The sequence below is a fragment of the Trachurus trachurus genome, assembly GCF_905171665.1.
Source record: "Trachurus trachurus genome assembly, chromosome: 12".
NCBI classification, from domain to species: Eukaryota; Metazoa; Chordata; class Actinopteri; order Carangiformes; family Carangidae; genus Trachurus; species Trachurus trachurus.
In genome coordinates this window covers 14,037,125-14,052,145 of record NC_139908.1, presented here as the reverse complement: position 1 = coordinate 14,052,145, position 15,021 = coordinate 14,037,125, and the positions used below count along the sequence as shown (strand labels likewise).

General features: G+C 42.7%; 1 protein-coding gene across 4 annotated transcripts in view; it reads right to left on the bottom strand.

Annotated features, from left to right (window-relative positions):
• LOC310994755 (mediator of RNA polymerase II transcription subunit 13-like) overlaps positions 1-13,166 on the bottom strand; it is a 78,180-nt gene extending 65,014 nt beyond the window's left edge. For all 4 annotated transcript variants that reach the window (XM_083983557.1, XM_083983558.1, XM_083983559.1 and 1 more), the window contains exon 1: positions 11,453-13,166. In XM_083983557.1, coding sequence (XP_083839683.1) covers positions 11,453-11,524 — 72 coding nt within the window. In that variant the 5' untranslated portion in view covers positions 11,525-13,166. The remainder of the gene's footprint in view (positions 1-11,452) is intronic.
• Positions 13,167-15,021: the final 1,855 nt, after the last annotated feature.

The following is a 15,021-nucleotide window of genomic DNA, read 5'->3' as shown; positions in this document are numbered from 1 at the left end:
CCTTTCGTTGCTAAGACGGACTAAAGCTTTGACCTTACTCTCACCTCTATTATCTTTCTTGTCTCCACTCTCCCTCTCATCTCTCAGCACTCTCTCACTGTCACGGATGCCTATTGAATACACCCAGGACTATCTCACGCTCTCCCTTACTTTTTTTTTTATTCCTCTCTTTATGTCTTTTTGTCTAGTAAACAGAGCAAAGATAACAGCTAACCATATGTTTCCAGAATAGTACTGTGTCGGCACAGTGGAGGTGGGAGATTGCGCTCTATTTCTAGTATTACATTAAAATACCTCCTCTCAGCTGGCGTGAAAATCTGTGTTTCTTCCACTGGGATTGATTCGTTATTATTATTTATTTATTTTTAACATGCTTCGCTATTTTTTAAAAATTGATTTTTAAAGAGAGACCTTAACTTGAAAAGCAGGGAGTTAAAATCATTTCCTGACTATAAGGTGAAGTGAGCGCAGGCTTTGAAAACACAATCTGTATCCCAACCAAAGGTCAACCCCGGCGCACCAGACATGTGCTTGTAATCAAAAGGAAATATGGAAGTCAGAACTTTAATCTTTAGCATACAGTGCTCAAAACTGAAAGTGCTGGATAAAGTCTGAACCATGTGACTAACACAGAAAAGAGGATCCCATTTCCTGGATTTTAAAAAGGTTTATCATGCTGCAGGTCTCACAGACAGATGCATGAACAGCATATGATGTATATTGTTAAAAGCTCCAGGGCTTTACAATGCATAGGAAGCCGCAGTCACTTAAATAGCAGAACCGAGAGGAAAAACACACTTGACATGCACGTCGTAGGAATGCATCTGCAAACTGAAAATATTTTGCTCCTCCTGTTCTTTCTCAAAAACTTGTGGGACCATTTTTTGAACAGACCTCTTGAACTTCCCAACATGCAGCTGAATGTGTGTTTGTGTGTTCACAGTGTCATACACGCACACACACACTTCTACATGCTTTTTTTCAGAAAGTCAGAACAAACTTTTTTTCTTTTTCTTTTTTTTACTACTGCCAGGAACAGAGAAATGTGTGTATTAACATCACATTCAAACAAAACTCGCAAAGCATTTCCTCTCACTTTCATGAAAAATGTGCAGCTATTTAAAAAATGTACATAGGAAAATACATATATTCAGTCTGGTTATATGTTAAGATGTTTGAGCTTTACTAAGGATGCCTTTCCATCAGAATTGCAGCTGATGTTCACATTTGAGCTGGCACCTAAGTGGATAGGTGGCTGGTGCTCTATCAAAGCTGACAGAGAGCGTATGAGGAGCGTCATCTAAGAGAGATGCCACTTCTTTAGGAATCTCACAACAACATAAGAGCCTCGGCAGTCTGATCGTCTGACAAAGGAGGCACTTTAGGCAATTGAGAGACAGCTTGTATCAGCAGTTTTACCTACTCTGGCACGAGTGAGACACTTATTCTGTTAGAGTGGCATGGCTTTCTCATCAACGTCAAATCTGTTTAGACACTTGACAAGCTGCCAATATTTGGGGTGTGTTCAGAAAGCTTGTGATGCCTGTGAGTCTTTAGATAAGGCTCGTCTTTATCAGACACTTGCAACACTATCTATCTCTCTTTGATTCAATGTCAAAGAACGGGGGTAAATTTAATTATTTCCAACAGACACTGTGAAGTACGACTTATTTGAAGTATCAGCAGAAACGCTCTTCATGTGAGCTATAATCCCTTATATTCTAATGAAATCAAACCGTATACGGTATATATTTATTCTATTTGTCATCATCAGTTTTCACCAATTGACATTAAATATATTGACATTATATGTATAGTCATTTTCATTCCCCCATTCCTGCACTTAACTCGAGCTGCATATGTACGCACTGGAAACAATACATGTGCAGAATGTAATCAAGCATTTTTGTAATACCATCTCATTGATATCAGCCTGACTGTTTACAGCTCACTCTCTCACTGACGTATCAGAGCCAGTTCACATTAAAAGCATTCAACTGGCAAAGCACAGGGTGGCTTTGATCATGAAGCAGTCACAGAAAATTAAATGCATTTGTCACCATGGTTAGAGCTGATCGTTCCGCAGAAATGCCTCTACAAAGCAAGAAAACAGTCATTTTGAGTTGTTGTTTTTTTGGCAGCGGATGGGTTTTAAACCAATTAACACCTTTTACCGCACTCTGCTTTTGTGAGGAAAACCACTCGCGCTGCACGCCACATGAAATCATGGTGCATGCTACTGTTCATGGCATTATGGTAAAAAAAAAAAAAAAAAAAACGAAATACTGACTGAGTTGGTTATTTAAACAGCATTAGTTTGTTTGGCTGCGCTGTTAACAGACATACTCTTATGTTGTATTTCTGACAAATACCTGCTCAGCAAGTGTTTGTTGCACTGTAAAAACCACACTTGATGTTACCGCAGTAACCACAGTATCATCAAATGAACCAGGACTGAAAAATTAACTTTAATGAGATTTTTCTCGAATGCATCAGAGCTGCAGCGTCGAAGCAGCTTGACAAAAAATCTTGGGAGCGTGAGGAAATAAATATGGACAAAGACAACGTAGATTAAGTGGCTGTGCTACTAAGTCAGCAGTAAGAAGTCACCAGTTAGAAGAGCCAGTGGCAGAAATCAGAACAGGCAACGACTCCCCCTTCATCAATTAACCCACTGAAATCAAATTAACCCACAAGGAGTCGCGCTCCCCTCTGGCATTTTACACCACAAATGAAGAGCGATGCACATTACTGCACTTGTGAGGAAGCAAGCGCGACACAAAAGCACCAAACAGGTGTAGAGAGAAGGCCTCTGGGGCTGCAGACACTAAACAGATGCTTTTCCTCTGCCTTCTGCCGCCACCTTTACAAGTCCCTACAAAACAAGGGGACCGTCATTTGATCTGTGTTGTGCTGTAGCATCCGGCCCTGGGAGGTGAGCGAGCCAAGCGACCTAATTAGAGCAGTGAGAGTCCCCAGGGCTGAGTGACGGATAGACCTGCCAATCACACCGCGGAAAGCCTCCATCAAGCCATGACTTCTCACCTGACACAAAGAGAGGCAGGAGGCAGGAAGCAGGAGGCAGGAGGCGACAGCAGTGGAAGACCAGTAAGGACATTGAGACATAGTGTATGGAGTCACACTGCCGCATCTAAAAGGGCTGACAAGATCGCCTGGCTTGTGGCAAAGACGACAACACAAAGCTGCAGCATCAGGCTGCTTTTAAAATGTTATGGGACAGGCTAAAGCTCAGCCTAAATTATTAACATGCAAATAAATAAACCAGTCTGTGCTTTACTGCTGTCTCTAGTGTAGCTTAATTAAACTGTGACAGGCCACAGGGTGGGAAAAATGAGAAAGACACAGACAAAGACAGAAAAACTGAGACTCACAAAGAAGGAAAACACAGAAAACAGACAGAGAGAGAGAAGTAAAAACAGTTGCTAGGCAACATACAACATCTGTAGGAATTCAGCGAGGTATTCAATTTTTGAGATTTCTGTCTCCAGGGTTACAGTGGAAATATAACATTTCAAGCACCTCCGTGTCCCTTACTTTACTCTAAAAATCACAAAGGAGTGTAACTCTATGTCTCTGTGTGTCCCCTCGCAGCTGGAACTCATGAGCTCAAATTTGGCTTAAGATATTATCGAGCATGTCATACATGCATCGCAGAAGTCTGGGGATTACCAGAAGCAAGACATTAACAGTCTAGTATAGGATTACCCAGTGAGTTTCTTTACTGAGAGAATGATTTGAATTTTATTTTTAAATTATTCAGCACAGTAATTGTACAATTAGCACTGCATGGAGGCTTGTGAAATGCCTACAAGTAGTTAATAGTCTGATTGTTCCTGAAATTGGGCAAATGGAGCATAAGCGGTATGAAAAATATCTCATTTGGCTTGTAATTTCCTGCATTGATTTTTTTTTTTTGTTCCCACAGGGATGCTATTTCAGATAAAATGACAGGCCTGCATAAGTCAGCATGTCTTTTCCTTGTTTCGTCACGCAGCGAAAAAAAATAAAATAAACAAGAATAAAAAAAAAGGAGAAAAACTGGAAAGCAGCGATGCCTTTGTGTTTGTGCATGTGAATTTGTGCATATCCGCGCGTGAATACAAGATGCAGGCAGGGCCGGACAATTAGTGATTGTGTGTCACACCTGGACAGGTTTCAACCTGTAACTCACCTGGCTGCTGTCTCTAATCTGTTATTTGCCTACTAAGTGGGAGTGGCAGCCAATCAGAGCTTTAACACTACAAGTCTTCTGCGCCTCTGCTAACACGTTTTACAAACACACATTTGCGTGCGCGCGTGCACAGTATACGCATAGTCTTATGTAATCCCTCTCAAGTCCAAGTCCTCCTCTCCTGTCCTTTCACTCTCTTTTCAACAGACACAATGGCACCATGGCATGTTCATATCTTTCTTAACACCACCCTGCCTAAACACTCGCTCACTCAGTCATGTCTGGTAAACACTCTATCAAACCTTTTGTATCTCGCTGTTATACAGCAGAGGCCATTTATTCCGTGAAGCAAGCCAGGACTGAAATTGAGCTGTACAAATTTTCATTAGCATCTGAAAAATCATGAGTGTCTGCCTAATTCAAGATGAGAGAGAGCGCCGTTTGGCAGCGCAGGGAGAATCAATGCACCACAACCGGCTGTGAATCAACAGTCTGCGCATAATGTGTTTGTTCTCATCAAGTATCCGTCTGATTGGTCACAGATAATCTCTCAATGGAACATGAACACATGATAATTAGAATTTGCAACAGCACAGCAGACAACATTAATGTTTTCCCTCTCTCCCCTTGTTTTGCAGCTCTAAAAGGCACCCTTTAACCTAAGTGTGCTCTAACTGCAATTGAATCCCAGCCAACCATGATATTGGCAAAGCTGTCTGGCTTGCAGAAAATATTTGCCCAGTTACAAGCTGGGCAATATCTCCCTTTAAAGAAATTCTCTTTGTCAATGCGTCTGCAATCAGGTGAAAAGACCGCAAACAGAACCCCCCTCCTCCGCTTCCTCCTCCTCCTCCTCCTCCTCCACCTGCGAGACTAAGCCAGGGACTCCCGTGTGATGGCACGGGGACCCGCAGCATTACATTTATCTGTTTCAGGGCTTTATCTTCCAATCAGACAACAAGGCCTCAGAATCTTTAGTCTGAACCGCAGGATCTGTTGTAACACACATCCAAAATCTAATAGTTTGTAGGAAAGTGGTGTTAATCTGTAGGGAAAAACGTGTCTGAGCCAGGTGGAGTGTGTTGGAGATAACAAGAATAACAACAAAACAACTCAATTCAGCACATTCACTCGAGTGGTGAACTGAGCACCAACTCTGCTTGAGCATTTTAACTTCTATTTAGCCACATTTCAGAGGAAAATACTGTACTTTCTACATTCATCTAACAGCTATATTAAGTCTCCACACTGCAAAAGTGTCTGCCTCGTTGAATGAAACTTGTTTCTTTCTCTCTACTATTCTCCTTTCATTTCAGAGTCTCACAAATTTCTAACCAAAGTGTATTTCTATTGAAACATGATTGAATAATGATCTTAAAAAAGACTTTTAGGACTCAGTAACTAATAAAAGCAAATTAATAATAAGCATGTATCCTGTTGAGATGAATCTCAGACTCATTACTCAACTATTTGTGTGAAGTAGATAACTAGATGAAAACATTAAAATGCTGCATGCTTACAGGAAAACAATGTGTCACACTGCTCAATAACGAGTCCATTCTGCACAATGAGTCTATCTATTTATCTGTCTATTGGTCCATATGCCAGCTGATAGCTAAGTATCCAGCACTTGATGGTACCAGCTACTACCCATTCCTGCCAATCCTCCGGTCCCACTCAGCCTTCTGTCGCCCTGCACACATGCAGGAACACCAGCGGGCGCTAAGAATAGAACACAGCTGGCACTGCAGGGCTTACATATTTCACACTCAAGCCACCGTGCTCCAAAATACTCCTGCCCATCCCATCCCATTTCCAGCTCCAGGACCAGCGGTGGTTCCCTCCTTCCCTCCCTCCCTCCCCTCAGTCACTCCTCCCTCCCTGTCCGTCTTTGAACTGTTCTTCACCTCTGTGGCAGGGCCCTGACAAGCCTACTGTTCAGATAAGATACATGACTACACTCGGGAGAATTTACCAGAAAAGAGATGTGTCGTAAAATAACAGAAGCATGAGCGAGGAGAGAGCCCCCCGTCTTCCTGTTCCCGGCCCATTCACCGCCCTATTTCTGTCAGCGGCTAACCCGTGCTTATTCACAAGTCATTGTGTTATGGCAGAGAGAGAAGTATCTGACAAACCTGTGTGTGTCACTTACATACAGAGTGCCATGTTCACACAGGTGGGCCGCTGCCTGGTCGAGTCCTACACACCGCGGTGACAAGGGATTCCCACGGCAGTGACAGGGGCAGATTAGTGGGAGGCGCCGCACACAGACTCAAGGTGAAGCCGGTGCGAGCTGTCAAAATTGCCGGGCAAGCGGAGCCAAAAGCACAGGTTGGGCGTAGGGGGTGGACTGTTTAGTGAGAAGGAACCAGATGGAGCTGCTGCATAGGGCACGCAGCAGAAGACTGGGGCTGCTGCCTTGGAAACCTGGACTGATCCTCTCCTTGTGTGAGAGGACACTGCTGTGGCTTCAATGTCATCCTTACATCTCTCTATATAAACTGCACTTTCATTGCTTTGCACTGAGTTAAGAGGCTGTGAAGGTATAGCTACAAGCTGCTGACATCAAACATCCACGCATCCATGTAGGCTTCCTCACTCATTCTTTCATTATTGTTTCTGACTTTAAGGATGTGTCTGGGCATGATCTATGTTTTTTTTTTGTCAACAAACACTACAAAAATACAAAAACCAACGATAAATCGATCCATCAAACAAGAACTGTGTGTTCAGCTAAAACCTGATATCCCTCTGTGCTATATAGATTGTGAACTACTAAATTACAGTGAACACAGGCGCTATCATTTATTATGTCAACACTGTGTTTATAAATCAACACATGAAAATACTCTAAGATAAATTCTCAATTCAGTACCATTTTGAAAAGAAACAAAATGATTTAGCCTACCCTTTTTTTAATTATACATTTTTCATCACCAGTCTTTTTACAATAATTGTTGCCAATAAAAACAATCAATAACGATACAATACCATACGATACATAGATGAGACTGAAGGCTACAAGTGTAGGCCTATATTAGTGGTTGTATATAGGACCGACATCAACCAATTCATGATACCAACATCACCACAATTCTCAACACAACCCTATCTAAGAAACAACATAAACAGATCAATATCAGCATCAGATGCATCTATCTTGAAAACCCTGATGGTAACTCATACATCTAATCACATGTTTTTTGTTGTTTATCGACTCATCAATACACAATAATATATATTTATCAGCTAGTATTAGCTTAGCTTCAGGTTGCTAGTCAGGCTCAGAGCAAAATTTAAGATTTGAGATCGTCAGGTAAGACCTGGCTTTGTGTGGGAAATGTTTATTGCTCAAAGTCAGGTAAGAATAATAGTGGTGTTTTTGTTATCACTATTGACACTCGGGTATCATATGAACACTGAACACTGAAGAAAAAAAAATCAAGCGATACACAGCCCTATTAAACTCCGACTCCACCAATTCTTCAGCTCAGCAGCTCACGACACACTTCATCCAACCACTGCCTCTTTTTCATCCCTAAGCACCCTTGCAATATCCACTACCATTAATAATGAGGAAATGCAAACAGCCTATATTAAAAAGGCACCATTCCTGATTACCTGCTTCTTCTTACAAGCCTCGGCCACTCACCTGCCATAAATCAAGACACTGCCGTTAATGGTATTCCCTCAGCCACATCTCTTAGCACTTTATTTCCGTGCCAGACAGTGGCATCATTATTATACATGCAAGATCTCTATTGGAATACAGTTTGGCTAATGAGCACCTCTTAGTTGATCACATTAGACCTTCACTTGAGGACACTTAATTACCATTGTTGCACGCCACGCGCCACTGTGGAGGGGACGGGAGAAGTCCTTTAATTAAGGCCTCTGCAATCTACCTGTGTTTGTACTGCTCTGCATCCTCAGGATATAGGTTGTATTTGCAGCCCTTATGAAGGCGATAAAGCATGTGGTGCCTGTGTGTGTGTGTGTGCACGTGCACATGAGTGAGTGTGGGTGGCAGATTTAGTGTGTGCATGTGTGTTGTATTTGTGATACATATGCTTGTGTGGGTATGTGGGTGTTTTCTTTTTTTGGTGTTATTGGTTTTTTTTCCTGTCTCCACGTCGATGCTTGTGTTTGTGAATGCACCTGTGTGTGTTTGTCTGTGTGTGTGTATTCGTGTGCATAATATGACGGGTGTTTGAAGTTTGTCTCTTGAGTCTGGATGGTTTACAATGTGCACAGGACACACACACACACACATGCTCAGAGGCTTCCTGTGTCGTGAGGCTCTTAACTGTCTCCTCCTTGCATTTCATAATCAGGCTGGGACTCATTGTTATAAGAACCTGCCCAGTCCACAGAAAGATGACTGTTCTCTCGCTCTCTTTCTTTCTCTTTCTCTTTCTCTTCCTTACTCTTGATTGCGTTCCTCTCTCTTTAATTTTCTCTCTTGCTCTGTCTCACTCTTTCGCTCTTGCTCTCTCAAACAGGCTGAGGCTAGCAGTCAGGAAATGCACATCAGTCATAATACTTTCCTAAAATGAAAACAGATTCCGCTGCAGTCCTTCAGCCACTCTCTCTCTCTCTCTAACTCTAACTCACCCCTTCAGCTGAAAACATTCCTCTGTTTCTCCTCCAGTCCTCCGCCCTTCTCCTCCTCCTCCTCCTCCTCCTCCTCCTCCATCGCTACTTCAACTTAAACTCACCCGCTCGGGTCTCGTCTCCCACTTACAAGGGGTCTCGTTTGCTTTCTGTCACAGATGGATGATCACCAGCACACGAGACAGTTGTTTTGTGGGCTGTGTGATCGCGACGATCTCAAGTATCTGACACCGGGCCTCACAGAAGGCATGGCAGTAATCTGCTGCGCCCCCATAAAGCGCCACAGTATGAGCACTTATGCCTTCTAAGGTACTTTCTATTGATGCAGGTTGCAATAACAGCCAGTAAATCAGTGCAAGCAACGAGGTTAGTGCATGTTGGAATGCTGTTTAACAGGCTGTCAGACCAGAGCGCTCACTAGTTTACCCACAAGACCTTTATGTAAGCACAGAGCCGATATGACCTGAAGGACAAGGCCAAGAAATATCCCACCTTAGGGGCTGCTCCTTTCACCGCTGAGACTCTAAATCACCAGGTTAGAGTAATGAGTATTATCACTGTCATATTTTTTAGTCAATAAAATAATGACAATGTTTACTCTGGTATAAACATTACACTATTAAACAAAGCTGGCATCTTCTTATTGCTACAACTGTAAGGTAATTCATTAACAATTACAGCGGGTGAATGCTGTCAGAAATCTAGCTACAGTTATTGATATAACATCAAATCTGTTAAATCATGTTCTCTAAATCAAATAATGAACTGTTTAAGCTCTAAACAAAGTAAAAAAGTGGTTAAATGCAGGAAATTACATCATATTTTTAAATTCCTTTTGATTCCTTCACAATAAAAGTGCTTCAGCCTCCGCTTGTTAAGCTCGCGGCACACATCTGTCTCATTCTCGGCATCAGGATGCAATCTGCATCTCCGCATCCGTCTCATCTTGTCTCTTTGTCTCAGTCGTACCCTCTAACCAGGACACTCGGCGTGTCATTAGCGTTTCGCTCTGTCTTGGATTTCTGTGCCGGAGCCCTGCCAGTGAGTAACCGCTGTGGCACCAGCCAGTCATAAATATTCTCAACAAGCCAACTGATGGATGGTCTCTTTCTCCCTCCCTTTGAAAAGGGATGTTCACAGGGCCAGCACGGCGGCCAACAACGCCACGGCCAGTAAGTGAAAGCTTTCCTTTCCCCCTCTCTCTCTCTCTCTCTCTCTCTTTTTCACTCCACGAGGGAATAACCTCGACTGAGACGTAATCTCAGTTTTCAGCTGCGAGGTGACACACTGAGAGAATTTCAGACGTCTAATAGTGGAGCGCTGCTTATATTGGTGTCACTTTTGAGTGGCTCTAGATAGGCCTATACTATTTTAATTTCCTCACTCCCTTTGCAGTCACAAAATCACTGAGATTCCTGAGAACTGTGAGTTGTTTTATTGGGAATTTTTAAAGATTTCTGCAAGCTCATGAATCCTCACCATGTGACACTTGTTTATTTAGCTTCAGTGTGTAGTGTAAAACTATCTGGCTGTTGCTGCTGCTGCTCCTGCTGCTGCTGATGGACAACCTGCATGATCACCTTAAAAAACTAAAAACAGCCCTCAGGATTCCTCCGTTGTTGTGGTTCTCAGCAGCCTATGCCTGACTTCAGTGTACTGCATGCCTTTCCACTTGGCTGCCTGTTGTAGTAGGACAGTTAACTCACTGATTGCAGGATGAGAACTGTGAAAACACTCTGCTCAATCTTTTCCACCCTCAAAAAGCAGTGACTTCTGCAAAAAAAAAAAAAAAAACGACACTGCCCGTGGAGTCAAAAAACACCTTTTTCAGATAAACTGAGTGTGAAAGTGCTGTTTCCGCTGTGTTCTTGATACATGTTGCCGTCTGTCAGAATCTTATTAACCTGCTTTTTCTCTGTGTGAAACAATCATATTATCAATTTTTTATTGCCGAAAAGGAAAATGTTCCTCGGCTCACACACTCACACAAACATCTATCTCCCCTCCACTCTTGTAATTCAGAACCTCATGAGTAATTAGCTCAACACATCACACTACTGTTTGCTGGAGATCAGAAAATCTCTTTCTCTATTCTCTGGCTGCAGAAATATTTGACAGAGGCAGCAGTACGCCTTCTCTCCAAGTTAGTTGCTTGGCAATGCAACAGAGTTCCAGCTAGATTTCCAGTGAAATTATTATTTTAAAAGGGAGGGGGATAATGGCCAGAATGGGGGAAAAAAATAATGTTTACCTATTGTTTATCAGCTAAACCAGTGCCAAAACTGCAAACACATGCCAAAATAATGGGCCACTTTGCTTTGGGAGCATTTGATCCTTGTATTTCAATCATTATGGGAGATGTTTTGGGTTGAAATCAGATAATAAAGTGTTGTTATTCTAGTGGAATCAAGCCTCTGGGTTGAGATATTTTATTATTACAGGCTTAGTGGTGGAAATGTGGTGCTTTTTTTTCTTCTTCTCCAGATCACTAACCCGTGTTAATGATTGCCTAATAACAACACCAGCAATTGGTTCACCTTTGTACAGCAGACACATTTAAGCGTGCCTCCCACGGTCTTATGACTTGTCGATCACAACTGGCTGGCGTGACTGTGATTGGAGCGTGATTTATTATAGATACTGTACCAGAGAGAAGATGTTGGAGTGGCAGTCCTCAAGGCTTGCCCCGTTAGCCACCCAATTCGCTGTTGTAGTCATAATCGTCCGCCGTTGGGGTCGTCAGTGCTGGGCATGTCGAAATCCTACATCGGTATCCAACACCGAGCAGGGAGCTGACAAATCGGTTTCCCTTTTTTTTTTTACGAGTCTGCCAAAACAATCAGGCTTCTAACCTCACAAGAGCCCCAGATAATAGATATGTCGGGGAGAAGGGGGGTGGGGGGGTGGGAAAAGGGGGGTGGTGGTGGGCAGAGGAATGGGCGTATTCAAAAAGAAGTGCAGAATGCATCCATGAAGCCCCCCCGCCCCCCGGACCGGTTCGCAGATCTATAATGTTGTGATGTTGTAAATCCAAAAGCGTGTGTGTGCGGCCGATCAAAACATTGTTACAATCCAGGTCAGGCGGCTCCAAATGTGATCATTGTCAAAGGCGGAGAATTGCACTGTATCCATTTCAATCCACACACAGGAGGGGAAGATCAGCCCGTTTCCATATCAGTCCTTCCGCTGGTAGTTTCATCACTAAATGAACATAATCCATGAGAAAATGACTCCTCTGTTCCGCGCACAGGGGGCGGCCCCCAGAAGGAGAAATAAGGAATCAGAGTCCAAACTTCTTCTTATTTATGTTTTTTTTTTTGTGGGGGAGGAAGGGGAAGGGGGGTGATCTCTAATAGGCGTCCGTTGCCTGCAAAACAATTAAGTTAGAGCCGAGACATTACGCGCAGGATATCTGATTCCGTCTGCTCCACAAGCTGATGCACCACTTGTGATAGTTTTCGAGAATTGCATGAGCTATTTATAGCCCTTCTTTCTTACCACAACCGTTCCTCTCTCACAATGTAGCCCCGTGTACCGCCTCACACAAACAGGCGCTGCGAGCAGGAATGTTTAATCCCTCTGTTGCTCTTGAATTAAACGGACCGCAGACGAGAGGGATCTCTTTCTTTAAAAAATAGAAAGAAAGAAAAAGAAAGGAAAGAAAAGAAAAGAAAAGAAAACCCCCTCCAGTGGCTCCCTGCTCCGTGGCAGGGCGGACGAAGTCGAGCGGGTTCCCCAGTACAGAAGAAAAAAAAAAGCCCGAATCATGAGTCAAAGCGTTCAGACAAGAAAAACTATTCTTACACTCCACCAGCAAGGAAAAACGACAAGCAGGCTTCTGTAGACGGAGGTTTGAAAAAATCCTTCCTTCCTTTCAGTTTTATACCATTACGAAACGTCCTCTCGCGGCCACAACAGCCTCAATCTTGCACAAAAACACACACACACACATACACACACACACACAGCGAGGGAGAGAGCGAGAGAGAGAGAGATCTCATGTGATTTTTCTCAAATGCACAATTCAAGCAGAAGTGACAGTCCTCGTCTGGCGCCGATGTTTGACATAAAGACTGTGTTGCATGCCGCAGAATCTTTCTTCATAAACCAGCTCGACATTTAAAAGCATGTCCTCCTCCTCCTCCTTCTCTTCTTCTTCCACCACCTCTCCTCCTCCTTCTCCTCTTCCTCGAGAAATGCTTTGATTATTGAATTAAATCCGTCAATGTGTGCGCGTTGTCCTCAGCCGGCGACTCCTTCCTCATTGTTTATCTCCCTCGCAGCGGCGGAATTATATTGGTAAATAAGTGGAAGTGCGGTGCGCCGTAGCCTGCCTGTGTCATTCTCACCCTCTTGTGTCTGTTTGCTTTACGCGAAGCACCGCTGTAGCGATTTTTTTTTTTTTTTTTTTTTTTTTTTTTTGCCTCCTCCTTTCGCGCACGATCGTCCAGCCCACCGCGTATTGTAATGTAATGGCGGTCGGAAGCGTACTACCGAGACTCGCCTTCCCATTTGGCCAAGTTTGCCCTCACGTGATCAAAGTCTGGGATTACAGTACTGTTTAGTGTCTTTGATATGAGAGGAGATGCGACGCTGGAGAGACGACGTGCCAGTCGCGCGCGCTTGGCACTCGTAGGGATTTCTTTATTGTTGTTGCGCTCTTTTTTTGTTGTTGTAGTGAAATGCGACCTGAGTGCTCCCTCTCTCTCTCTCAGTCTGTGGTCATCTGCCTGTTTGAGTGCTTGAAGAAAGATTATATGATGTGTGTGTGTGTGTGTGTGTGTGTGTGTGTGTGTGTGTGTGTGTGTGTGTGTGTGTGTGTGTGTGTGTGTGTGTGTGTGTGTGTGTGTGTGTGTGTGTGTGTGTGTGTGTGTGTGTGTGTTTTATCACTGCGGGGTGTCATTCTGTGATGCATTGGTTACATAATGTAACTGTGTTCTCACAACAGAGGATGTGACAGACTAGAGGTCAGAATGACTTACTGGGCTCATACTGTTTCATAAGAGAGGGTTATGTGGGTTAGTCTTACACTCAAATATAGCACATCAAAACTGTTGGTGGTCTTTATTGTAAGATAGTTTATATATTTAGTGATTCAGTTTGAACTTAATTTAAAAAATACCAGCAGTTATCGAAAGTCAGGAATTTAGAGATACTAAGGTCAACCCCTAACCAACCAAAGGTCTTGGATGTCTTTTTATATAGATTTTTTTTTTTTAGATACAAGTTGTATTTCCAGTTTTGTGAAAGTTGTATTTAAAGGTACACAAATAAATATTTTGATAATAAAAAAAAAAGTTAAAATATGCTTCAAATTAAAGGCCTTATTTGTGGTGAAAAATCCACTTTACAGCTCTATGGCACATTTTCCACCTATTTATTTTGTTTGTGTGGTCCACAGCTTTATTGTTTAGGTTCACACCCAGAGTTCTGATCAGCCCTGAGTTCTGATAAACCTCTGAGAAATGTTCACTACACCGATACAGCACCAAACTGCAGGGTGCATAACAGACAGACGCTGTCTGTTGAACATGTTGTTGCACTTAGCAGCTTAAGAGGCAAACATTTACTTCAGGAGTCAGTGGAGAGCAAAACAAGATGGTGAATGATGGATTTACATTCTAACTGAATGTTAATTAAAGGTGACTTTCTGTTAGTGTTGTGGTGTTAGCTCAGATTTTTGCCCCCAAGTGGCCAAAAACAATAAAGCAACGCAGGTTTTGAGGTGAGCAGTTCCTCCAATGAAACTCATCAAAAACTTAACAAGTCTAATTCACCTGTCCCAGATCCTTGTTCAGACTTTCCCTGTAATTATTACCAGATGACTCAGTTATTTTTCCAGGACATTATTAGGAAATTACAGGCTGTAAAATACACCATTACAGTCATTTTAAAATTCTGCCGGAGAAATACTGAATTATATTGTTGGCCTATAGGTAATGAAATTTAAATGTGCTGGAATCAGCTTTTAAAATGAACTACGTGTGAGGTATTAACTGCAGAATATAAACTTCCCACAAGGTTTGCGAAACCACCCAAATTCTCAGATAAAAAATAATGAGGTATGACCTCGGTGAACTCTGTTGTTGCAAATTTATTACAACTTTAATTGATTTCAATTGCAATTTGAATCATCCAGTAAAAATTTGTGTTACATCCCCCTGACCTTCCAGACATGTAATGCACACCAGATTTGTAATATTTGCGTTGTAGGT